The 27,119-nt window shown below is 42.1% G+C and overlaps 1 protein-coding gene across 1 annotated transcript; it reads right to left on the reverse strand.

Annotated features, from left to right (window-relative positions):
- Positions 1-181: 181 nt before the first annotated feature.
- Positions 182-26,689, reverse strand: CS (citrate synthase). Its single transcript, XM_054579904.1, has 11 exons — positions 26,470-26,689; positions 14,629-14,679; positions 11,075-11,182; positions 10,089-10,154; positions 9,610-9,741; positions 9,173-9,361; positions 3,409-3,608; positions 2,660-2,789; positions 2,436-2,537; positions 2,019-2,228; positions 182-1,710 (listed from the first exon to the last, which is right to left on the reverse strand). The coding sequence occupies exons 1-11, from the start codon at positions 26,509-26,511 to the stop codon at positions 1,540-1,542; spliced, it is 1,401 nt and encodes a 466-aa protein (XP_054435879.1). The 5' UTR covers positions 26,512-26,689; the 3' UTR covers positions 182-1,539.
- Between the last annotated feature and the right edge of the window lie 430 nt (positions 26,690-27,119).

A 27,119-nucleotide genomic window follows, 5' to 3' on the forward strand; every position in this document is an offset into this window, starting at 1 on the left:
AATCTTCTCTGGAAATCTCACAGGGAGCCTCTTTTCATGTTAGGGTAAAGAAATGCCAAACCTTCCATAATAACTTATAACCCAATTAAGTCTAGGATCTTGCCAGCCAGATTTCTTACCTCATAATAGATTCTTCCAGGTCTTATTTAAATAGCAGGCTCAAACATTGTTAATAAAAACATTTATTTTGCATTTTATACAGAACAACCTGAAGTTTGCATCATGACTTAACAAGTTACCCAGGGGTTTATAGACAGTGTGTCCATCTCAACAGCATGGTTCTGGGGATTAGGGATCCACACAAACACAGGCAGGAGTTGTGAGGGAGAAAGGGGGCACAGCAGGAGTGTATTTCAATCCTTTCTTAAAGAAAAGGCAGTAGAGCATTCTGAGTCACTGAAAACCTGTGCAGATGGGGCTTCTAAAACAAACACTAGACTGTGAGCTCTCAGGGATGGGGAAGGCAGGGTAAAGACTTTGATAAATAAAGGGATATTTTCTTGTGGCAGGGGATGAGGAGGGAGGCTTACTATTTTTACTGCCCTCAGCCCTAGGACCTGATATTCAATGGAGACTATGTCCAAACAAATCATGTCCCTGCTCGGAAAAAGGTGCTAGTACCCCTGGGACCAGACCATGAAGAGACCATGCTGGTCATTCCCAAGCCCCTATTCTATGGCCCACAGCATACTAAAATAAAGGAAAAAAGGTCAGGGTAATGGATGAAACGCTTAGTTCATATTAAGCACTGATAAAGCCAAATGACTGGGAAAGACCATACATCAGACAGTGGTTTATGCAACCTGCTGATAGAGGTCTCTAGTAGGGACCAGGAGGGGAAGGTCTAGAGCATCCTCAGCTTGAGGCCCAGCACGTATAGAAAATCCCAAAGGAGATATTAAAATAGTAGGGGGTAGAATACTTCCAGATCTTAATTTTTATAGGATAATTTTTAAAAAGAGAAATAAAAATCAAACACTGGGTGCATGCCAGTAACAACAAATGCCATGGCCTTTATGGTTACCTGGTAGCATTAAAAAAATGCCTAAAGCATGTCCAGCTAACCAATAGGTCTTGCTAAGAAGTGTCTGTGTACATGGGAGAGGGCAGCAGGGCTTGGTATAGCTGACAATCCAACATGATTCCTATGGAAACAGACGGGGCAGAGTCCTGGTTTGCTGACCTATTGAGGGCTGGGAAATATAGAACTGAAAGCTCTGAAGTGACTGCAGATTCTCTGCAATCAGCTTTGACCCAGGGAAAGAGGAGCCAGATCTAACCCACACCACATGCATTAGTCCTGGTCATCCTACAGTTGATGGGCGACTCATACCAGGCAGGGGAAAGGGGTTGGGGTTAGGAGGAAAAGGGTCACTTTTCATCTTTTAAAGTCTTAATTTATATTTTAACCTCAAACTTACTATCAGTGCCTCAGATACAATTTAATCTTAAGTCTTTAAATGCTCCCCTGAAACCAAAGTGTACTTTTTGTTGGAGCTCCCTCACTTCTGGTAGGTAGTTTCCCCCTAGACTCCCATTTTACCCTGACGTAGAGTCCACAAACTTCATCAAACCATCGGTGCTCATAGACTTGGGCCTCTCTAGAGGGAAGCCTAGGGCTCGGCTCCAGATGAGCTGTGCCAGTACACCCAATGCTCGTGACACCCCAAACAGGACTGTGTAGTAATTCATCTCCGTCATGCCATAGTACTGTAAGGTAAAAGAGAAAAATGTTTTGTTAACAGTCTGCAGGTAATGACATATATAATTCCAGGGTTACAGAAATCTTAATCCAGTCATCCTTACATAGAAATGATACTTCGGAAAATATAACAATTGGGATTCTGAAAAGAGAGCACCCCTTTCCTCCTGCCCACACCTCCCCAACCACGGGCAACTTAATTTAAAAAGGTAAATAAAGAGAAGAGCCCCTACTCTGATTAGGGAGTCGATTTTGGGCATGGCAGAGAATAGTGTTTTGTGCAAACTAAAGTGAAAGCAGGGAATGGAGGACTCACCTGGAGCAGTACCCCACTGTGAGCATCTACATTGGGCCAAGGATTCTTGGCCTTTCCCTGCTCTAAGAGGACGTTGGGCACAATCTTATACAGCTGAGCAACCAGCTTAAACATGGGGTCATGAGGCAGGTGTTTCAGAGCAAACTCTCGCTGACACGTATATCGGGGATCAGTCTTCCTTAGTACTGCATGACCATAGCCTGGGACAACCTGTAAAGAGTGAGGGGGGCGGTCAGTTGTAGTCTCAGGTAGAAAATTCTTGCCGTTTCTAAATTCTTCAGGGTAGACAAGTGGGCGGGGGAGGGGGAGAGGCTCCTCAAATTTTGGGACCAATTCTCATTCTTTTCTCCTTATTTCTTCCAAATTGCAGAACTTGGGTCTTGGCTTCTTTCCTAGTTGCTAAGCATCTCTGCTTACCCGTCCTGAGTTGAGTGTGTTCCAGATGTAGTCTCGTAACTTCTCATCTGACACATCTTTGCCAACTTCCTTCTGTAAATGTGTCAGCCAAACAAGCACTTCCTATGGGTAAGATTTGGGAGTAAAAGTGTCAATACATATACCAAGGAGAACACCAAGATCAGAAACAAAAGCATGGGAGTTAAGAAAAACATGGAGCAAGATAAGAAAAAGAATAGTCTTACCTGATTTGCCAGTCCATGTAGGGGCCCTGCCAGCCCATTCATGGCTGCCGCAAAGGACAAGTAGGGGTCTGAAAGGGCACTGCCCACCAGGTGGCTGGTATGGGCACTTACATTGCCACCTTCGTGGTCACTGTGAGGAAACAAGGAAGGAGAATCAAGGCCAAGAGAAAGAAGAGATAGTGGGGCGGGGGGGGAGGTGGAGGTGAAATAGGGTATGGGGGGATAAATGGTAATGGAAAAAATACAATAGAAGGGAAAAAAAGGGGCAGATCATGGAAACGCAGACTATGTTGTTCTCTTATTTGTCACATACTAGCCTAGTTATGGGCTCACATCAGCCAACAGCCAGTCAGTTATTCATAAGCTCTTGCAAGAGATGTCCCAATCTCATTACCAGCCTTTGCTCACTAATCCAGAGCTGGAGAGGTTATTGGTTTTTGATGCCTATGTGCCAAACTCCCTGACTCCCACTCCACTGTTAATAAGCAATGACCAGAAGAGGGAGCTGCTGGAAAGCCAAAGGAAAACCTAATGTGAGCAGCTAAAAGCACTATCTTGTTCTTGGTGCGGTTATAATTTCTCTATACTTCTTGAACTTCTTTAGTAGATCCCTTTCTTGCCTTGTATCAGCCCTTATGCCATTTTCCATCACCTTGCCGCCTACCACCTGTTCCCAGAAGGCAAGACTGTTAAGGAGCTCTTCTTAAAACTTCCCACCAATCAGTGTATGGTTGCAGGATCTAGCTCACCTGTGGATGGTGAGGTACAAACGCATGAGCTCAGTAAACTGAGCATCAGTATAGCCTAACATGTTGGTGAAATTGTGGGACCAGTCCAGCTTAGAGTCAATGGCCCCAATACTGCTGCCCTCGCGGTACAGGTTCCGGTAGATCTTTGCGGCAACACAAGGTAGCTTTGCGATCAGATCCATACAGTCTTCATAAATTAACTAAAGGGGAGAAGAGGAAAATGGAGGGGAAAAAAAAATTATCAACAAAGAATTAGGCAGGGATGCTATTTGTTCTCCATGGACTGAGCTATTTGGGTTGATGATTATATGCCGAGTGGCTACCTATGGAGCATAACAACAATAACAATTTAACTGAGTAACTACTATGACGCCAGCACTGCAGTAGATGATCTACTCATACTACCCCAGGTATAATGCATTAAAACACTATTCTCAATGTTTACAATTCTACAAAGTATATAATGACCTCCATTTTACAGATGAGGGAACTGAACTCAAGAGTATTCGGTTAAATGCCAAAGTCAGATTGTGAACCCTTACATGTTTAATCATGATCTTTCCCAATATATGACTGCACTAGATGAATGTGCTAAGACACTAGGTTTTAATAATTAATGTTATGTTCCATCTTTCAAAGAAAATTCACCATATATGCCAAGTTTCAAAACAGTGGCATTCAACTGTTCATAGCAAAAGATTTTTTTTTTTTTTACAGGAACTGATTTAAAATTTTTCATTTATTTATTTATTTTTTTTGAGAGATGGGAAGAGAGGGAGCACCATAGGGTTAGAAACATCAATGTGAGAAACAGCAACTGGTTGCCTCTTATATGCACCCTGAGCAGGCGGGGACTGAATCCACAATCCATGTGCCCTGACAGGGACTTGAACTGGTGACCTTTCGCTTTGCAGAATGATGTTCAACCAATTGAGCCACACCAGTTTGGGCAGGCTTCCATTTTGTAAGCACTTACTATAACAACTACTGTGCTAGATATATTATTTGTACTTTTTTTCTTTTTTTACAATAATCCTGTAAGGTGACATATCCCTCATTTTACAAATGAGGAAACTGGGCTTGGCCAGGTTAAGCAACTTACACAAGGTTACCCACTTAGCTAATTAGCATCATCTAGCTTAAACAATTAACTCAGGACCACTTTTGTTTCACTTATGCCCTACTTTTCCCTCTTAACCTCTCAAATTATTTTGCACTAATACCAGATGTCAGATATTTCAACATGTAAATATTTAAGTATGTACATCTAAAAGATAAAGGCCCTTCATAAACAAAAGCACTAAACCATTATCCTACTGAAGAAAAATTTAACAAATCCTCTTATCATTAAATAACTTCTCAGTATTCAAACTGGCCTGATTACAAAGCACCCCCAGCATCATTTGATTGAGGAATGAAAATAACCCACAATATGTCTCTGAAGTCTCTTTTTATCAACTTACGTTCTCTCTTATGCTTTCCTTTTTTAAATTTGCAATTTATTTGTGGAAAACTGGATCATTTCTTCTGTAGAATTTCCCCCAGATTCTGCTGGTTACATACCCGTGATGCCATTTACCCGTATTTTCCCATGTATAATGTGCATTTTTTTGCCCAAATTTTTGAGGGAAAAATAAGGATGCAGTTTATACACTGGTAGTACTAATTCTGTATCTATATAAATGTTTCTTTTAATTATTTTATTTATTTTTAGAGAGAGGGGAAGGGAGAAAGAGGGACAGAAATATGGAAGTGTGAGAGAGACATCAATTGGTTGCCTTTGACATGCCCCCAACTGGGGACCTGGCCCACAGCCCAGGCATGTGCCCTGACTGGGAATCAAACCAGCAACCTTTTGGTTCACAGGCTGGCACTCAATCCACTGAGCCACATGAGCCAAAGCTATATGTAAATGTTTTTAATTCTTTTATTGATGCTTTTGTGTTAAAAGTGTAACTCTAGAAAGCAGTAATGATATCTGTATGCAAAACAATACCCTGGGATACAATAATCGGCTTTGTTTCTAAACATAAATAAATATATAATTGAATTAAAAATTAAAATGAAAGATTTTTTCCTGAAAGTTGGGGCCAAAAATGTGGGTGTACATTATACATGGGAGCACATTATACACAGTAACATGTTCCTCTGCCCACTGTATTTCCCGTGAACTGAGAGTTAGATCTAGACTAATCATTTTGTTGTGTTCATTTATTAAGAGAAACATAATACCTAGTTGTCTCTTTTTGTGATGTTAATAGCTTGTTCAACTTTTATGTCTCAATTTTATCTTCTTAAAGGGATTTTAAGTTCCTTTGGGGACAGGACAAGGATTCAATTTTTTTTTAAATAACTTCTAAAAATTCTTCTTTCACCCATAAGTCAAAGTACGCAGAAAGCATGGAGTAAATAGTTGTTAACTGACATTACCTAGTGCTATCCTATCAAGCTAACTGGTTGAAAGCTCCTACAAGAAGTCAGGAAGTTTCAGTAGCTTTCTTGGAACTAAGAGCAAAATTTATAATAACTATCCTAAATTAGTTATCCCTAGGAAGTCATCTATACTTAATTACTCAGTGAATTTTGTCAATGCCACCAGAATTCAATGAGAATACCACCAAAATAAAAGCTACTTAAGCAAGAAATACTTGAAGCTTACGTCAAGGATAGAAAGTTCTAAGGGACCTTGATTCATCAGTAGAATGCCAAGAACAGGATACCAGGTTAGGCAAACTGGTATCTGTGGAGTATATACTAACTTGCAAAATCATTTGGAAAGTAGGAATGACCACATCATAAAGAAACTACAAAAAGGAGACTGTTTTAACTTCTACCAGTGAGGATGAAGTTTATAAAGCAACAAATTATCAGATGAGGTATGACAGTGTGGGATCCTTACACTGCTTTTTGTAGTGGTCGATACTGTGCAGTTGAAGAATTAAAAAACAACCAACCAACCAACCAACCTGGCAGAACCCTGGCCAGGTAGCTCATCTGGTTAGAGCATTGTCCTGATACACCGAGGTTGAGGGTTTGATCCCAGGAGGTCAGGGCACATACAAGAATCAACCAATGAATGAATAAGTGGAACAACAAACTGGTGTCTCTCTCTCTCTCTCTCAATAACACCCCCCCCACCCCCCCACAAACCTGGCAGAGAACTCTTGCTCATTAGTTCTTTAACAAGCGAAAACTAGAATGCTATTTAACTACCTGTACCAAACTCATTTTTTATCTATAAAGCCTTGGAAAAAAGACATTAAAACATGTCACATCACAACTGTCTGGAATAAAGGTAACAAAATTGACCATAACTGTCATTGTGAACCACTGTATCTATTGCTATTAAAATTCTGGCCAAGTATTCAGCTATCAATCATTATTAAGAAGACACAGAAGAACGTTAGTATTAATAGTGAAGAGACCTCTGAGTGGAGCAAACTCAAATTTGAATCTTGTTTCTACCACTTACCGGCTGAAAGCTCCTTAATTTCTCTAACGCTCAGTTTTCCCATTCAGTAAAATGGGAACAACTTCTACCTCATAGGGTTGTTCTGAGGATTACATCAGATGATGAACATAAAGCACCTAAGTATATTTGGCATGTTTTAAAAAGTTATTAGGTGTTAGAGGATATTATTATAAACAGCTTCAAAACCTACATATGCTGTTTATAGGCCTTATAAAAGGTGGCATTACTAGCAAAACTTGACCTGTCAGCAAATTTTACTCAGCATTAAATTAAGGCTACTTCACAATTAAACAGTTGGTTGCATCACAGTAAACTGGTCTTCAGTGAAGTTAAGCCAAATAGAAAGAAACCTAACTCTTAATTCTAAGAGGTTATACTATCTAAAGTCATATGAACTGTGATGGAAGAAATGTTATAGGCAGATCATCCTCTTGAGGTAAATGTAAAATAAGATGAACTGATGATCCTAATAAAGACACAGATCATATATAAACTTAATTTTTGAAACAGAAATAACCTGTTGAATGCTGTCATACAATTCTTAAATAGCCCATGGTTAAATTAACCAAAACAGAAAACTGAACTGAAATAGTGTGTCTGATCTTTAAGAGTTACAAGCTGTAGCAGCAGAAGAGCATTAAGCTCCACTAAACTAAACCCCTAACACCTAATTTTTGTGTAGTGTGAACTCATTAGACACACATCCTAAAGCTGACAAATACATCAGTATTGCTTATACTCTCCAGAAGACTGGCAAAGTCCTGAAATACATTTTTACCATATGACAGCCAACCTCAGATGACATATCACAAACAGATGATGGCAGAACAATCAATAAATGGCTGTACATTGAAATGAAGGCAATAGCAAACAGAGGAGTACATTTTAGTGATCCAACAAAGGACCGTGTGAAGCAGCGCAGCATGTTTGGCTGCCTGGGACATATCTGTTGGTATCTGTTAAAAAGTATGAAGTAGCTGTTTTCTCCCCTCCTCATGACACTCCAGACAGCAGCACTGTAAGCCCTAACAGGCACTCCGAGTGGTCAATTTCTACAAGATCAGTTTTAAAACAGAACTGTAGTCCTTGATTTAACCTTCTGTTACAGTGCCCCACATAAATAACAAGTAAATAGCATTTTACAATAAAAAGAAAATGAAAAGCAATACATTCAGGTTATATAGACTTCTGAACCTACTGATATGTGTCTGTATAAATGCTTTACGTGCTTGTGAATGTGTCTCTGTGCACCTTCCAATACCTTCCTCTTCAATGCCAAACAGGCTCACATTAATTGCAAACTCTCTCTTCCGCCTTCTCCCAACAGCAAACATAATTCTCTGTACACAGTTGGCATCAAGTAAATATTGACCAACAAGTGAGGCAGGATTTGCCAAAATCCCAAGGGGATTTCATCAGATCAGAGGACCACAATATGGCCCAGAGGCCACTCTGTGCCTTGCAGCACAGTGAAAACTTGAGGCCTCCTCGGTGGCTGGCATCTTACAGTCAGAAATCATTTAGTATACCTGTTTTATAAAAATAAACCTTTCTGTTCCTATATTACCTGTCTCTGAATAAGAAACAGAAGAAAATAAGATGTTCTCCTACAGACCTAGCCAGAAAACCTGCACTTTACCCAGTATTTATAAGTATGTGAGGTACTGGAAAGAGATGGAAGGAAATAAGATACCCTGCATTGAGAAAAGGCACAATGGTCTTCTCCTACTATGACCACAGAGAACAAACATTTCATTTTCAGAAAATAAAGCTCAGTATCCTGAATCCTAGTTGCAGTACATTAACTACCCTCACACTCATGACAGGCATCTTGAGGTGACTAGTCTAGAACTGTGGCTGATTGGCATTAGTCCTCCCAGACTCAAGGGTTGCCTTGACTGCCATTCTCCTCCAACCTGTCAGATTTCTCAAGGTTCTCCTTGAGGTTAGGGTGAGACTACTGTGAAATCTGCCCCAAGGACCCTGTAAGTTAAGTCACATCCTTTTTCAATCTTCCAACAGCCCTGTGTATTGTATTTCAGCAGGATTATTGAATTACAATCTCTTTTTTACATGCATTATCGCCCTAACTGAACCAACAACTTTGGTGACAGAAAGCAAGCTCCATATATCTTTGTAATCTCAAAGACTGACAAAAAGCAAGCCACAATAAAAATTTGTTGATTTAAGTTTCAGAAGTAAATTTTCCTAAAGATTCTACACTCTTTCTTCCTTCACACTGAATTCTTTTGAATCCCCATCACACATCAACCACTGTATCAAATGTCCTACCTCCCAGTACTTTGTTCGGTTGATGCCCTCTGCATATGCTCGGGCAAAGCTGCTTTCACTGTTGAGGGCTGTAATGGCTGCACTGAACTGAGACATGGGGTGTAGATTGTTGGGAAAGTTGTCCAGCATGGTGACCACATGGGAAGGCAGAGCTGCCCTCTTCGCCCACTCTTTTGAGAGCCAAGATACCTGTGGAAAAGGAGACACTGCTCAAACTAGGCTAGGAAAAAGAAGAGAAAAAGACAGTGACATTTGAGTAAAGAAAATACAAGAGAATTCAACCCAGTCCACTTACGCAGCAGAACTCTGCTTTGATTCCTTCCCCTTACTTGAGTGTACCTCTCTATAAACTACCACCCGCAGCCAGATCAGGTTTAAATGTTGGAGACTGAGAAAGGCAAAGGAGGAGAATGAGAAAGGCCAATGCCCTGCTTTACCTGTTCCTCTGTTGGGATTTTCCCAGTTACCAGCAGCCAAAATAAGCCCTCAGGCAGGGGTTCTTCCCCACCCTTAGCCTTGGGCAGCAGTTTCTGGCATTCAGGGATACTGTAGCCACGGAAGCGGATGCCCTAGAAGGAGAGGAGTAAGAATTACAACTTGAATTTATTAGCCTGTAAATCACATACTTGACTGGTCCCACTATTAACAGACGTTTCAACAAATTCCAGTAGAATTTTTAAAACTTAAATCTTCACACCACTACTTACTTCTGCTTTGAACGTTTAGTTTTGCTAGTTGATTTACTAAAAAGGTAAACTTATTTTTAAATTATTCTATATATATGTATTTTCAACCTTCCAAAATATGAAGGTAGGTGCTTTATTTTGTTCTCCTTACCCTTAGTGGTCTAAACCATGGTGTGTACAACAGTCAATAAACACAATAATTATTAGTGATTAACATGAGGGTCTCTTACCTCATCAGGATCAAGAACTGAAGTTTCGTATACCAATCCCTTCATGCCTCTCATGCCACCATACATCTAAAGAAAAGAAGAGGATGCACCCAATAGTCAGAAATAATTTAGGCTGGAGGTTGTTAGTGCCTCATGGGATCTTGGAGAGGTCATTTATCTCTGACTTGTTAAGACTTCATTTGGGGGAAGATTTCTGAGAAGTTAACTTACTACAGTGTGGAACTTTGCAAGTGTGACTGCTAACACTGGAAATGAGATTTTTAAATCGAGAATTCATTATCTTTATTTGACATTTCTGCCTGTTTCCTTCCTTCTCTTATTGAATTTTATGTTTTCTCCTGCCCACCCTCATTCTCACCAACCAAAGTAAACAGAATGGGATCTACTACAGAGGAAGGAAGTAGAGAGCAATGGTTGGACACTGATGTGGAATTATCATCTAAGCTAAATGGACTATTATTAGGGCTAGAGGAGATGCCATCCTAAAGCTGTTCCAGAGGGCCGGCTAGAGCTGTGGTTTAACCAGATGGTAGTTACAGCAAAGACAGAGACCCGACCCCAAAAGCTAGGGGGATGGAGAGAGGAATAGAAACTTCATTCCACACAGGTGAATTAAGTTAGGTTCAATTATTAAACCTGTAGAAAACATCAGTCTGATTTCCAATGAACATCATTAAGCACCAACATTTCCCTATATGGGACAGAATACAGGGTCTGGCAGAAGTAACGCCTTCTTGTGTGTGGTTTGTAGAATATTAATATGGGTACAATAATTTACAGCTTTAATTTGAACATTTCACATAAAACATATGGTGTACTTGAATGTGATATTGTTATGTTACAGAATTATATTCTTATGATTTTGTAATATAAAGGGCATTATTTGTGCTGGACCCTGTACTTTTGAACAGTCAGTGAAAAGAGCAGTACTTTTGTTGAAACACATTACAGAGCTACTTTTCCATCCAAAACCCCACAACCCTTACCATGTCCACAGTGATTTGGCCCACCACTGTCTTGCCATGTTGCTGCCTAAAGGCCTTAACTCTGGCCTGCTCCTTAGGTATCAAGTCAGTCAATACGTCTTTCAAATTCTAAAAAGAGAAACAGACAGGCTAAGTGATGGTCAAAATGTTGACTACATTTCCTGCAAAGGAGGTATATGAAGACTGCTTTTTAGAACCTGGCTTTATATGCCAGGGAAGACTGGTCAACTACTCTGTACAAATGAGGTTAAATGAATTAGGCAGAGGAAAAGGGGAGTAGGGAACTGTTTTAAGGGGTACAGAGTATCAATTTGGGAATATGAAAAAGTCATGGACAGGGATGATGGGTGCACAATAATGTAAATGTACTTACTACCATTTGAACTAATACACTTAGAAATTGTTCCAGTGGTAAATTTTATGGAATGTCTATTTTACCAATTTAAAAGATGATTAAGCAAAAATTTGGGATTCCCATCTCACTGCACTCTTGAGTACTACTACTTCTTTTTTTAAAAATATGTTTTATTGAGCCCTGCCTGCTGTGGCTCAGTGGACTGAGTGCTGGCCTGCAAACCAAAAGGTCGCTGGTTCGATTTCCCAGTCAGGGCACATGCTTGGGTTCTGGGCCAGGTCCCCAGCTGAGAACGTGTAAGAGGCAACCGATCTATGTACCTCTCACTCATTGATGTTTCCTTCCCTCTTTCTCCTGCCCTTCCCCCTATCTAGAAATAATCTTAAAATATATATTCATTGATTATGCTATTATAGTTGTCCCAATTTCCCCCACTTTGCTCCCCTATGCTCAGTAACCCCATTCCCACCAGCCACACCCCTCCCTTAGTTCAAGTCCATGGGGTTGTGCTTAGTAAGTTCTTTGGCTTCTCCATTTCCTACACTACTTGTCACCTCCCCCTGTCTATTTTGTACCTACCCATTTATGCTTCTTAATCCCTGTATGTCCCCCCCATTCTCTTCCTTCCCCCTCCCGGCTGATATCCCTCCAAATGATCTCCATATCTATGATTCTGTTCCTGTTCTGGTTGTCTGCTTAGTTGTTGATAGTTGTGAATTTATTGCCATTTTAATATTCATAGTTTTCATCTTCTTTTTCTTAAAAAAGTCTCTTTAACATTTCATGTAATAATGGCTTCGTGATGATGTACTCCTTTAGCTTTACGTTGTGTGGGAAGCACTTTATCTGCCCTTCAATTCATTTAGCTTTACTAGACAGAGCGACCTAGGTTGTCGGTTCTTGCTTTTCATCACTTTGAGTATATCTTGCCAGTCCTTTCTAGCCTACAAAGTTTCTTTTGAGAAATCAGCTGACAATCTTATAGGAGCCCCTTTGTAGGTAACTCTCTGCTTTTATCTTGTTGCTTTTAAGATTCCCTCTTTATCTTTAACCTTTGGTATTTTAATTATGATGTGTCTTGGTGTGGTCTTCATTGGGTCCAACTTGTTTGGACTCTCTGTGCTTCTTGGACCTGAATGTCTATTTTCTTTGCCAGATTAGGGAAGTTTTCTTTTGTTATTTTTTCAAATAGGTTTTCAATTTTTTGCTCTCTCTCTTCTTCTGGCATTACTATAATCTGGATGTTGGTACATTTGGAGGTGTCCCAGAGGCTCCTTATACTGTCCTCAGTTTTTTTAAATTCTTTTTTTCTTCTTGCTGTTCTAGTTTAATGCTTATTTCTTCCTTATGTCCCAAATCATTGATTTGAATCTCAGCTTCATCCCCTCCATTGTTGGTTCCCTGTAGATTTCTCTTTATTTCACTTAATGTAACCTTCATTTCTGCCTGCATCTTTTTTTATGCTGTTGCTATACTCAGTGAGTTCTTTCAGCATCCAGACAACCAGTGTTTTGAACTCTGCATCTCATAGGTTGGTTATCTCCATTTTGTTTGGTTCGTTTTCTGGGCCATATTTCTTTGTCCCCTCAGTTTGGCAGCCTCCCTGTGTTTGTTTCTGTGTGTTGGGTAGAGTTGCTCTGACTTCCTGTCTTAGTAGTGTGCCCTATTATACAAAAGGCACCTGTAAATTATGTGGGGCAGAGCCTTAGGTAATCACCAGAATGGTGCAAACTGTTTCACTTCTTTGTGGCTCTGTGGGGGAGGAGGGCTCAGAGAGGGGGACAGTGCTGTTACCTGGCTTCTGGAGGTTTGCTTGGCACTTGCCCTGTTTCCAGCCACTTCACTTTCTCCCCGTGTGTGACTAGTGCACTTCCAGCTGTTGCTCTGGTGCTGAACCCCAGAGGGGGTAGGTCTGCATAAGTTCTAAATCTGGGCAGGCCCTTTAAGAGGAGTCTCCCCAAAATCTGGCAGTTTCTTCCACTGCCCCAATCCCCACTGGTTTTTAAAGCCAGAAGGTATGAGGATTTATCTTCCTGGTGCTGGAACCCTTGGCTGTGTAGTCTGGCCTGGGGCTGGGATCCCTTGCTCCCAAGGTATCCATCCCAATTTTTATCTACCATTCCTGAACGTGGGATTGATTACCTGTTCCACTGCCTCTGCACACCACACTGCATCTCTGTGCCTCTCTGCCCCTCCTACCCGTCTGGATGAATGTGGCTTCCTTAAATCCTTGGTTGTTGGACTTCCATACAGCTCGATTTTCTGACTGTGCTGGGTGATATTTGTTTTGAGATCTAGTTGTAATTTTTTCTATAGTTATCTAAGGAGGTGAAGTGTGTTTACATATACCTCCATCTTGACTGGAAGTCTCCGAGTACATTACTTCTTTTGTTTTTTCCTTTAAAAACATTATTTTATTATATTCAAAGATTTTAAAGAGTTAAAATAACGTTTAAAATAAAATAAAACTCCCACTCTCCCGAAATTTCCGCATCCTGTCACCCTCCCGCGCTGGCGCGGCGCAGGCCTGCACGTCCTCTGCGGAGGAGGCCGCGCGGGCGTGTGCAGAACTCAGCCAGAGTCTGAGAGAGGCAGGAGGTTGGGGACAAGTAGGTCCCAGCTGGGCCGGGACCCTGAGCGGGCGGGGACGCGCTGGGGCCAGGCTGCAGGCGGCTGCGCCGCGGCCAGGAACCCCAGGCGGCGGGCTGCGGCCTGTCCCGGAGCCCCGCCCCCTGCGCCCCTCTCCAGCCCCGGCGCCTGCAGCGCCCTGGGCGGGGTCCGCAACTCCCCGCGGGGAGGCTGTGGCGCGGCGCGGGCAGCGTCGCGGTGGTGTCAGGGGGACAGGAACGCGGGACCAAGAGGCTTCTGTCCCGTTTGCCCACGACTCTCCCAGGTCGACGCGCAGGTCAGAGAGACCGTCCGGCTCCTGTCCGGCTCCTGTTCTCGGAAGAGCAGCAGGACGGCTCCCTGGACCAGCTCCTCCTGCAGGCCGTGCTGCGGAAGCTGGAGCTGCGCGTCCTGCGCAACATCACCCACAGTACATTACTTCTTAAAATAGTAGTAACAACAACAATAATAACAATGACTACTTTCAGAAGATACTCAGGATAATGAGTCTGGGTGGCAGCCAAACCATCCCCCAGCCCCAACCCACGGTCAAGGTACTCAATGATTCTCAGTCCTCATTTCCAAACCTTACCGTGGAGGAAGCACTAGCATGCCGGGCAGCAAGAACAAGGCAAGATGCATTCTGCAGAGAAAACACAAAAATGTATGCAATAGTTACTCCTCCCTCTTATGTAAGAAAAAGGAGTGACAGTGACTGACTTAACCTCTCCCTCTTCATCTTAGCCCCTAGGAACGGTATGGCCGTATGACGTTAGAAAGCTGTAAAAGGCTCTGAATAGCCTGGAAGGAGTTACCCAGTCGGCAGGCAGCAGTCAGTTTAGCTCTGTCTGCTTCTTGCATCCAGAGCTTCACTGACATGCCCTGAAGCCAGACTCTCCCCTCCCATCATCTGGGTTCCAGGCTTGGGCTTTGTTAGGCACAGAGGAAAGGTCAAAAGGGCTGTTGTTACAGAGTACCCAGTCAATCGCAATCTAGCTGTTAATAGTTCTGAGAGGCCCTGAGAAAAGCAAATGAGGACACTGACCAATTACTTATCCCTGCTGGTAAGATCTCTCCTGCACTTAGTCTTCTGGCAATACTTTAACCTCTTCAGTCAGTCTAGGGGAGCCCACAGGCAAAAGCAGACTTTCACAAGACTACCTCAAATGCTCCTGGAAAAAGCAGGGAAGAGGGAACATCTACAAAATAACAGCTAATAGAAGACCACTCAACATCATCAATGGAAATTAGAAAACTGGAAATCTTCAAAGTGCTGAGAGAATAGTTAAGCTAGAGTTGTGTACCCAGGTGAGGAAATATCTTAAATGGGGTGAAATACAGATCTTTCAAACAGAAGCTGAGACTTTATTGTCTATATACCTGCAGCCAAAGGAATGTTTAAAGATATACCTCAAAAAGAAAATTATCCAGAAAGACAGACCTGAGATTCAAGAGGGCTATATCCCTCACTACAAAGGCAAATGTGAGCTAGCCTATTTCTATGATTAGAGATAGGTTTTCCCCCTCAAGAGAAAGAGCTTTCTATGAGATCAGCTGAGTTGCAACAAAAAGTTTCCCATTGCCTTTGAAAAACACAATTATATTACATAGCACCTATCCCTAAGTTTTGCTTTTCATGGTTTCAGTGAACTGTGGTCCAAAAATACTAAATGGAAAATTCGCGAAATAAAGAATTTGTAAGTTTTAAGCCTCGCACTGTCCTGCACCCCTCTGGGTTGTGAGTCATCCCTTTGTCCAGCATATGTATACACACTGTATACACCCCTTTGTCACTTAGTAGCTAGCTTGGTTATCAGATCCACAGTCAACGTATCACAGTACTTGCATTCAAGTAACCCTCATTTTATTGATACTTAATAATGGTCCCAAAACGTAAAGAGTAGTGACACTGGCAATTAGGATATGCCAAAGAGAGGCTGTAAACTGCTTTGATTACATAAAAAGGTGAGTATGGTAGAATGAAATATTTCAACACAGACCACATTCACATAACTTTTATTACAGTATATTGTTATAATTGTTTTATTAGTTATTATTGTTAATCTCTTACTGTCAATAATTTATAAATGAAACTCATAGGTGTATATATAGATAGGGAAAAACAGTATACACAGGGTTCAGTGCTATTTGTGGTTTTGGGCATCCACTGGGGGTCTTGGAATGCAACCCCTGTGGACGAGGGGTGACTACTATACTAACTAGTTAAAAGAACTTTAGACAAGGAGATGGGAGTTTTCTGCACAAGATTATTCTGAAGGTAAAATGAGACAGTCAAAGTAAATCCCAGATTCCTCATCTATAATGTGGCGCTAATAGTCACTACACAACTCACAGCGTTATCTTGTGATAAAATGAATGCGAAAGCACTTCGAACATGGACACCAGTGTGGTGATTACTGGGGGGGAGGGGAGTATAAGGAAACTAAAAGGTAATGTAAAAAACAACAACAACAACAACAAAAACCCCAATAAAGATTAATTTTTTTTAAAAAAAGCACTTTGAAAGCTAAAAAGATTACTTACATATAAACTCATCCCAGAGCAAGTCTACACTTTTTCCTCCTTTTCCCAAAAGGCCAGAAATACCTTTTCTAGTAATTATTGCCTTACTGTCCAGCTGCATGGAAAATCATGTGAAAACAGTGACACTGTATAAATTTCAAAAAGCTACATTCCTAGGATGAGGGTTCAGTACGGGCCTGAGGTTTTTTAGATTTTAATATCCTTCTTTCTGTTGTGGCAGGACTGAGGATTGAAAAGGGAAGTGACTCTTTAGAAAAAGATTTTTTCAAAAGAACCAATCCAAAGCTGAATTCAGAGAGCACAGGCAAACTAATTATGACCCTAAAGCAAAAGAGGAACGCTTCAATGTTAACCAGGGCTGTCCTTAACTCCTTTCATTAACTTCTCAAAGAGCCTCCTCCAGTTCACTGAGAACCATCTGGGTGAGAAGTCAACAGCTCTTTACCCCACAAGGGGGCAAATGGCACTAAAGGAATAACTGTCTATCCTTACTAGTCATAAAGAAGTGGACAAGAGAAAATATGTGAATAATTGTTCTACTGTGTCTACTGTTTTAGAGTGGCAATAACCATGTTCAAGCTATTCCATGCTCAATGGTCCCACAAATCTCCTATTACAGAGGCCCCACCTCCCAGTGACTACATCAGCCCTTCAACAGACCTTTGAATCGTTGCAGTGATTGGTTGTGTTTTTAAAAGCACCCGCAGAGGCCCTAGCTGGTGTGGCTCAGTGGATTGAACACTCGCCCACAAAGCAAAAGGTCACTGGTTCAATTCCCAGTGTAGGGTATGTGCCTGGCCTGCAGGCCAGGTCCCCAGCAGGGGGTACATGAGATGCAACCACACATTGATGTTTCTCTCCTTCCCTTCTCCTCTCTAAAAATAAATAAGTAAAATCTTAAGAAAATAACTAAAGACCACATGGGAACATACCACCTGAGAGAAGAAACTGAAATATCTCCATAATGGCTATTTTTTTTTTCCTTTTTCTTGTGTTCTATTAGTTATCCCCATTCCCCCCAACCCTCACTACTCTCCCCAGCACTACCCACTCTCCTCAACTTCCCACATTCAATCCTTCCCCCCACTTAATGGATAATTTTTCTAAACCACCTTTAAGTTTTTATAATGGCTGGTTGCTTCATTGCCAAGAGGAAGAATTATAAAAAGTACAATTTAAGGTTAAATCTTTTTAAAGGGTTTAAAAAATTTTTTTTTAGGTGTATGCCCTGGCTGGCGTAACTCTGTGGACTGAGCGCCAAGCCTGTGGACTGAAAAGGTCACTGGTTCGATATCTGGTCAGGGCACGTGCATGGGTTGTGAACCAGGTCCCCAGTTGGGGGTATGCGAGAGGCAACCAATCTATGTTTCCCTCGCATGTGTTTCTCTCCCTTTCTCCGTACTGTCCTCACTCTCTAAAATAAACAAACAAACAAACAAACAAACAAACAAAAGCTTTAAAAAAATAAAAATAGAATTTTTTATTTATTGATTTTTTGAGAGAGAGGAGAGAGAGACAGAAGCATTGATTGGTTGTTCCACTTATTTATGCATTCATTGGTTAATTGCATGTGTCCTGACTGGGGATAGAACCCACAACCTTGGTGTATCAGGATGACGCTCTAACCAACTGAGCTACCCAGCCAGGGCTAAGGTTAAGTCTTGCTTGGGAGGTGGGGGGAATCTACAAAAGATCAACAGAACAAGAGCCCAGAGCTTAAGATGAAAATGGAAATTACCTCAGGTTGGAGGTCTTTCTTCCACCAATATGAACATAAAACAGAAACAGTTTTTTTCCCTTTTGAGAGAACTGCTAGAATCAATGAGTGGCCCTCTTCTTTTAATTCATTTAAGAGTAAAACAAAACAACACAAAAAAAAACCCCAAAAAACAAAAGAGGAAGGCAGAAGGAAAGGGGTAGGTCACTTAACAAGGCCATAAGAATGCAACAGCATTTAAAGGAATCAGAGGAGTTGGGACTGCTGCTTAGTCACTCACTTCTCAGACCTGTTTATATGAATGCTGCTTTAAGCTAATGGTTAGGGAAGAGGAATTTGGAGCTAAACTATTACCCCACTTCAACCATCAGCAAAGTCTTAATCTCCTTTGTAGAGAGCATGTCTGTCATTTAATGAGGAGCCTCAGGAGTAATTTAAAGAGAGCTGATCTCAGCTGCCCCTAATCTCCATGAGCAGCACTTCTTAGATATTCAATTTGCAAAGCAATGCTAATTTGCGGAGACCTATGTAGCTATAGAATACAACTAGTATGTTCAGTTCCTACTGCATTTCTCTGCCTCTTCTTGGCTGTATGACCCTAGCCAAGTCATTTCACCTTTCTGTACCTGAGTGTCCTTATCTGTAAAATGGGAACAATAACAGTACCCACCTCAAATGATTGCTGAGGCTTAAGTCAATACTGGGTGAGGCAAAAGTAGGTTTACAGTTGTGAGTTTATTCTTGTATTATAATTTATTATTGTAGTTTCCATACAAACAACTATAAACCTACTTTTGCCCCTCCCGGTACTTACAAAGCACTTAAAACCATGTCAGGCACACAGCAAGTGCTTTGTACTTGTTACGCAATAAATATATGAAATGAAATAGTATAGCCATTTCCTCACACACTTCTGTGTAAGATTTAATCATATTTTTTGCTAACCCTGCAGCTTTGGCAAAACTAAAGAATCAGAAAGGATTTTTGTTGTGGTTTTTTTTTTTTTAAAGATTTTATTTACTTATTTTTTAGACAGAGAAGGGAGGGAGAAAGAGAAGGAGAGAAACATCAATGTGTGGTTGCTTCTTGCGTGACCCTTACTGGGGACCTGGCCCACAACCCAGGCATGTGCCCTGACTGGGAACTGAACCAGTGACCCTTTGGTTTGCAGGCTGGTGCTCAACCCAGTGAGCCACACCAGCCAGGGCAAAATCAGAAAGGTTTTTAAGTTAGCAAGTCATTGGTATGAACACTTAAAAGGCTAGAACAGGAAAAATTTAAGTGAGGACAACTTTAGCTAATTATGTAGAAGACAGAGCACATGTGGAATTAGGAATAGAAATCTGGGTTCTAGCCCCGGCTCCATTATTAAATAACTGAGAGATCCAAAAACCAAACAACCAACTACTGTTTCCCTTTCCTTCTCCATATTTAGGATAACACTCAAGCTACTTAGCTCAAAGTCTGATTCTAAGGCTCCAATAAAAACATATGTGAAGGTATTCAAAAGCCTTGCTATTTAAAATATGACTGCCTAGCCAATGGCATTAGCCTTACTTGGAAATTCTTAGAAACGCAGAATCTTGGGCCTCGCCTCAGACCTATGGAATCACTAGGTGACTCACATGAACAATAAATAAGGTTTGAGACAGAATCATGGTCCAAAGTGTTAAGCAAGAAAGCAGAAGGGTAGAATGTAAAGAGCCTGGGATGTGGAACTGTCAAGGATTAAGTCCTGATCAAGTCCTAAGTCCAAATCCTCCTTCTATCCTGCTGTGTTATCTTTGCTATCTGACCTAATATCTGTGGGGAAAGAACAATCTTTCTTCTACCTTTCTAGATTCTTTCTGCTTGTCTGATAATTAAATCTACGAAAGACAGATTAACAAGAGAAAATAACCAAATTTAATGCATACATACACATGGGAACCCCATCTACATGAGCGAGCCAGAGATCCCACATACACAAGAGGGTCAAAGCAGAAAAGGAAAATAAGGTATATTTGATATTCTATGCTAAGGATCACCTTGGGGATTCAGAGGAGAGAAGGATAAGAGCAGATGTTCAATAATTAGAAGTTTGCCCTGCCCTATAGATAGGTCATAAAAAGACATTACTGGTGATATTTATTAAGGGCAAGGCCCCTAATTTAAATTCTTTAAGGGAGAAGTAAATTTAATGTGAGTCTGCAGAGTCTTGACGGACTTTAGCTCAAAATAATTTACATGCCAAAGTGGCATATTTTGGTGAGGCCTATTCTGAACCCCTACCACGGGCGTCCAACTTTTAGGCGTCTTTGGGTCACACTGGAAAAAGAAGAGCTATCTTGGGCCACACATTTAATACACAAACACTAACAAAAACTGATAAGCAAGAAAAAGGTTTTTAGTAAATTTACAATTTTGTGTTGGGCCGCATTCTTAGCCATCCTGGGCCACAGAATGGACACCCCTGCCTCGGTTTTCACATCTCTAAATTGGTAATAATAAAGCATCTAGAACAGTGCCTTCTGCATAGCTGAGTTGAAGTTCCTTAGAGCTGTACTGGCCTATTACCTACTTCCTCAGGTGTCACAATTCCTCCCTGAAATTGGATCCTAAGAAAGAGGCAGTCAAGCCGGAGGAAGGGATGAATGGATAACTCCTTCTTGCTGGGAACAGAAAATAAAGTCCCAATTTCCTTCTTAAGGGCTGCCTGATCCAGAAGGGAGAAGTCAGGGAAAGGAAACAAATGCAACCTTCATCTCCACCAGCAGAGCAAATGATTCCAGACAGGAGATGCTGGAGGGCTGTTACACCCGAGGCTACACACCTCATTTTATCTATACCCTGGCTGCCAAAGAAAGCTGCTGAATAGCTTTGTACAGTACATTCAGACTACACTCACTGATGGGACAGGCAGATTACAAATGTCTGAGTCATCCCTGATGTTCACTTCCCAGCTCCTCCCCCAATTTTGAAGGCATGGCAACTGGGCTTTTGGTTTCTAGTTGCATGCCACATGTAGAGTCACCTGGAGCAGCAGCTGTCGGGTTAGTCAGGGAGTCACCTCACTCAAGAGGTCAACTCCTTCATAGGGAGTTGGAGAGAGCTGCTTCCAAAGATGGGGGTATCACAATCACTAAGAGGCTTTTTTAACCTGCTGCCACCCTTGCAAGAATTTGTGTAGTGAATTTGCTAGAAGTGGGCTGTAGTTCTTAAATGTGCTAGGATGGAAAACCATAACAAAAGAGTATCTTAAAGGGCCAAGGGAGGAAAAGGACTTATTGTACATGCAGGAAATTCTGCCAAAGATGTGCCTGTAATACTTCGGGTATTTCTGGAAAAGGGTATTGGCCAAATCACTTACCAAAAATCAATTAAAACGATTCCCTCCCCACCCCCCCTACCCCCAAATTCTGGCAACTGTAGAATTCTATTTGGATAAGCACTTACTCAATGTAGTTATTTTTCTCCAACTCATCTTGGCCTATTGCCATCATTGGTCCACATCTAGGACCCTTACTCTACAGGGGAAAAGCAAAACTTTGCTTGATCTTCCACTGCAGATACATTCAGAATACAGTCTTGCCACATATCCAGGAACTTCAACATTAAAAGCTTGAGAGATGCTCTGAGCTTCAGAAAGTCCTTGTCCTTCATCAACAAAAGATCAGAGCTTGCCAAATTTGCAGAACTGACTTAGCTGATGAAACAAACATAATGCACTAATAACTGCTAGGAAAAATCCTGTGCTACAAAGGCTTCCAATGAAGAAGGAACAACTTGCATTAAAGGAAAAAGAAGACACATAGGACAAAGGCTCCTCTCTCCCCAGAACCAGGTCAGAGAACTAAAGCCATTTAACATCTGTGTTTCACAATGGTGGTACTGGAAGTCTGCCTGCACCTAACAGGACACTTAATAGCCTAAACAGAGAAATCAGATTTCATACTTTGACTCCCTTCATACTCACAATTTCCTTCCTCATTTTATCTGTCATTTTCTTTTTTATTTATTGATATGAGAGAGAGAGAGGGAGAGGAAGAGAGAAACCTCGATTTGTTGTCCCATTTGATGCAGTCGTTGGTTGATTGTGTGTGCCCTGATGGGGACTGAACTCACAACTTGGGTGTATGGAAACGATGCTCTAACCAACTGAGCTACCCAGCCAGAGCTACCTGACATTTTCTAACACACTCCTCCCTAAAGGTCTGCTGACCATTCAGCAAGGAAGACAGCAAAAAACACTAATTCAGCTTCAGATAAAAATCAAGAATTCTAATTCTCTTCAGTAGAAATCCTGACTGTTCTTTAACAAATATTTGCTGAACTCCTACTTATACGTGCAACACGAAGTATGCATTTGCAAATAAAATATGTAGGATCTGTCACCTTACTCCTTTCTCAGGAACTACAAACTGTTCCCTCACTTCTACTAGTTCTTGCAACTTTTAGCTCCTAACACTTTGCTGGAGGGATTTACAAAAAACTTTTCCTACAGTATTTGGGAAAAAAAAAGACCTAGGAAGACAAACCTAGAGATAATAGCCTAAAACAGACTATTGGTAGAATAATCACTTATGAAGTCAATTTTTAAAATAATCACTAATTCCAAAAAACAACAACCAACCAACCAACCGCATTCACTAAGTTTCATATATACATTCAATAAAGTTGCAAACAAAAAGGCCTGCCTATGGCCCAACAGAAAAGGACCACTGAGTATCATCAGTCAACTGAAGTACTTGAAAAAATGCAAGTTTCCAGTTACCATCCCCCTTTGCTGAATCAGAAAGTAAATAAAGGATTCATGAACGTGCAATCTGAACAAGCATCCCAGGTGATGATGTCTACTGTGAACTTACAGACCCTATAGAATGATACTGTTAAAAAACAAACAAGCCCCCCCCCCCCCACATGGCTCAATGGGTTGGGCATCGTCCCACAAACTGAAAGGTTACCAGGTTCGCTTCCTGCTCACAGCACATACCTGAGTCGCAGGCCAGGTCCCTGGTTGGGGGCATGTGAGGGGCAACTGATGTTTCCCTCCTTCTCTTTCTCCCTCCCTTCCCCTCTCTTTAAAAATAAATAAAAAAGTTTATATATATTTAAAAAAAGAATAACATGTTAAAAGAAATACAGGACTCTACGGAATTTGGGCAGTTGAGGGAAGAATGGAGAGGCACTCAAAGTCAGCTCCTAAGAAAGATTTATTGCTAAAGTTGCCTTGCTCCTTTTTTCTTTTTAAAAAGATTTTATTTATTTTTAGAGAGAGGAGAAAGGAGAAAGAAAGAGAGGGAGAGAAACATCGACCAGTTGCCACTATACGTGCCCTGTTCAGGGGCTGAACCTGCAACTCAGACATGTGCCCTGACCAGGAATCACCACGCCAGTCAGGGTTCTCACTCTTGTTTGAAATGTCACACCCTTCTCAACTCTATCACATAAAGCACTGAAACAGGAGAGAAAGAAATAGTGTGTACTTTAAGAAAGACACACCATGTCTGGTTTCCTGACTTCTGCCCACCTGGATTCCAAGAACTAGGAATGCCAGCCTTTCCTTCTCTGATCATCTACTCCACCCTGCCTCCCCACACCCAGCCATTCACCTGCTACCAATCTAAAGGGCGCCAGGAAGAACACAGGCAACCATCTCACCACTAGCAAATGATGAGGCCTTACTCTCCACTCTTCCTCTCTGGTCCATCTAGTAAGCATCAAGGACTTGCCATTACTTTGGGTAGGCGGATAATCAAAGTAAAGAGACAGAGATCTGAGCACTTGCTTTTGAAAGTTTTGGACTTTAAGCCTAAGTAACATTTCACAGGACAAAACCGACTCAGTTGTACTGAACTCTATTTCAGACTAGGATTTATGCAGAAGGGGTTATGAAGCAGTGTAGATCTGGATCGGTATTAATTTAAGTGTCTTGAAAAAGTCTAGCAATAATCTAGAAACACTTTTGGATTTATTTACTCCAAGTTATCAAACATCCTAGCTTGGAGGAGTAATTCTCAATACTGAAAGAAGTAATTAGGGCTGGTTAAGCCACACTGATATCAAGAGTCCAGAAATACATTGGTGGTCCTACTCCAATCCCCAGCGCAAAGCCAAACCCAGATCACCTGTGAAAAGATAGTGTTTACAACACAAAGGTAAGCCAACAACAGCTAATACTAAAGCCAGTGATTAGTATGAATTCATTTGGATGAACAGGAAGTCAATCTCAAGACTCTGAATAAGACTAGCTCTCTGACCCTGGTGTTCATTAAATTACATGAAACAATAGAATGACTAACATTTGTGTGTCCTGGCAAGGTTAAAAAAAAAAATCTTTCTTCAGAAAAGTGAAACTATGTACGTATAACCTTGAGACTTAAAGTGGTAGGGGGTCAGTTCTCCCATGTCAGAAGACTATTTTTCCCTTCTAAAGCTTATTTTCATAGCAAAAGTAATATGAAATACCAATTAAGCTGCAGGCTAACCTGAAAAGCTCAGACAGGTGCTAGCAATGCTGATAAACTGAAAGGTTTCTTGGTATCCTGATCTTTCTTCTTAGATTATCAGGAAATCTTCAGACCTCAGTTGGTTGGGTTTTGCCAGTTTTAGGGGTCAAAAGCCTTCTAATGGCTTCCTATTTACAGGTTTCTGGGATCCTCAGGTCTATCTCTAACAGAAAAGCAAACAAAATAAAAATGGTACTACAGTTATGTAGCCCTGTCATCTCAAAAGGTTTCTGAGCTTCCCCAGAGGCTTAAGAGACAAAATAAATTCAAAAGGTAAATTCTAAAGCTTTATTCAAATTCACTGCAGTGTTGGACTACCTGCTCTGGGTTAGCAGCTCTGCAAGAGTCAATTATTGGTGTTCCTTGTTCTGCCAAAAACACTATCTAGAACTTGCTCCTTGTCCCAGGAGGCTTCCTTACTCTGTTGCCTGGCAGGGGGAGAAGCAACAGTCAAGTAAGACAACCCAAATGATCGGCCTCCACCAAATGTAAATCCTACAGGCTTTACCTCATTTGCCAACCATGCAAGGTAACACACAGAAAGCCAAAACCATCCTAAGATTTTCCTTAACTTCAGGTGCTGGCAGCTTTAATCTACGTGCACAAGAGAGGTATAAGTTCTTTGCAGAAGTCAAGGTCACTGTGGGACTGTCCCTGCATGGATTAGAGGGCTGGGACTCCCTCAGCGCAGCAGTTTCTCTGATTAAAGGGCCATATTACCCAGAGACAAAAGTACTGGCAATTTGAAGTTGAAAGCACCGACACTTGGAACAATATTCCTGTGATCCAAAAGGCAACAAAAGTCAAGTAAAGGGTCCCTAAAAATGAGAGGAATCTCTCCTGGGTAGAGCAGACTTCAGAGCAACAATAAAACCTGGGTGCTCAAGTAGTAGGATTGGTCATACGACCTTGGGATTACCATCTCTTGACCAATTATCTTTACTTAATAGCCTGCTGTCTGGAGGAACAGTCCTTCCGGTTTTTTTCTCCAATCATATGTGATATCCATGCCTGTTTTACAGAGGTGCTCCACCCCACTCAGGCCCTCCTATATAAAGAGTTAAGTGAAAGAGTCCCAAGGACAAAGAGGACCCGAGTCCCATTCTCATTACTCTTGCAGGAAATGCTATGGCTTGGTCACTAAAAACTTAAAAAATTGGGGTGGAGCAAAGGAAACGGGCAGTCAGTAACTGACAAGGCTCTCCCTACAAAAACAGAAGCCGAAATCAACCACTGACCCAGCTCTGGCCCAGTCGAGTGAGCACATCTGTTCACACTGCCACTTCTCTTACCTTCCACCCCTCCTCCAAACAGGTTCTTTCCCTAACTCCGATGGAACACAACATCCATGTTCTCCACGGGCGGATCTTTTTTCCAGGACCGCGCATCACCCCCTTCCACCATAAACATGCGAGTGGACAGTACGGTCTGGTGCCCCTCCAAGCGCACAAGACGGCATGCCGGGGGCGAGCAGAGAGTGATCACTTCTCCCCCAGGGGCCGGAAGACCAGCATAGCACATGGCTCTGGAAGGGCCATGAAAGGCTGGCGGCCAGCCAAGTGCAAGGCCCCTTTAAGGCATGCTGGGGCGCGTATGGGTAGGGGAGGGAGACCCCGGGGCTTGAGGGCCCGCAATTGCTTCAGCCCCACCCAGGGACCTTGCGCTCCCTCCTTCAGTTGCTCACCTTGGCTCCGATGAGCCGGGCGGCTGCAGTAAGTAAAGCCATGGAGAACGCGGGGACCTGGTGGGAAGGGAGGGAGGGAGGGGAGAGAGCTGCGGCAGGAACGGGAGCCGCCGCCGCTTCACCAGACGCCGCGCCGACGGGTGGACAAGGTTGAAGGGAGGCGGCCGAAGGAAAGGGTAGACGAACCGGCGGCGGCGCCCAGCTCGGGGTCCTTGGCAAGGCCCCGCCTACAGCCCGGAACCTACTTTTGCTCCTCTCGGGGAACTCGACCCGGGCTCGGCCATTGGTCCTGTGTGGAGGGGAGGCGGGACCTGAGCCGTTGACAGCAATTGTGGCTAGAAGGATTGGACGGCCTGTTTATGCTAATTCAGTATCCGGGCAGGAGTGACAGGAGAAGCTTGTGGGTGGCTAAGTATGTGCCTGAGAACTCAGTTAACTTTCTTCTTCGGCTTTTTCCTTTCCCGGAACACATTTGGGGTTAGTTCTTAGGAGAATATTACAGACTAGACCTTTGGAGGGCCTCGGAAGGCAGCCCCTTAATACAGTATCACGGCAACTGATCAGTACCTGCTCCTCTTACCCCCTTGATTTGCTTTCTTAAATGTCTTTGGTCAATGACTTAATGGCCAGAGGTGACATAATGTGGACAC

Source organism: Pteronotus mesoamericanus, unplaced genomic scaffold (assembly GCF_021234165.1).
Source record: "Pteronotus mesoamericanus isolate MK-2021 breed Mesoamerican mustached bat unplaced genomic scaffold, CSHL_Meso_final contig_56, whole genome shotgun sequence".
NCBI lineage: Eukaryota > Metazoa > Chordata > Mammalia > Chiroptera > Mormoopidae > Pteronotus > Pteronotus mesoamericanus.

Excerpts from the sequence above, each read along its gene's own strand:
- CS (XM_054579904.1), bottom strand. The coding sequence starts at position 26,511 with ATGGCTTTACTTACTGCAGCCGCCCGGCTCATCGGAGCCAAG. Across the intron at positions 11,183-14,628 it reads ATGCTAGTGCTTCCTCCACG|AATTTGAAAGACGTATTGAC; the intron begins GTAAGGTTTGGA and ends TTCTCTTTTTAG. Across the intron at positions 3,609-9,172 it reads ACCGAACAAAGTACTGGGAG|TTAATTTATGAAGACTGTAT; the intron begins GTAGGACATTTG and ends TCTCCCCTTTAG.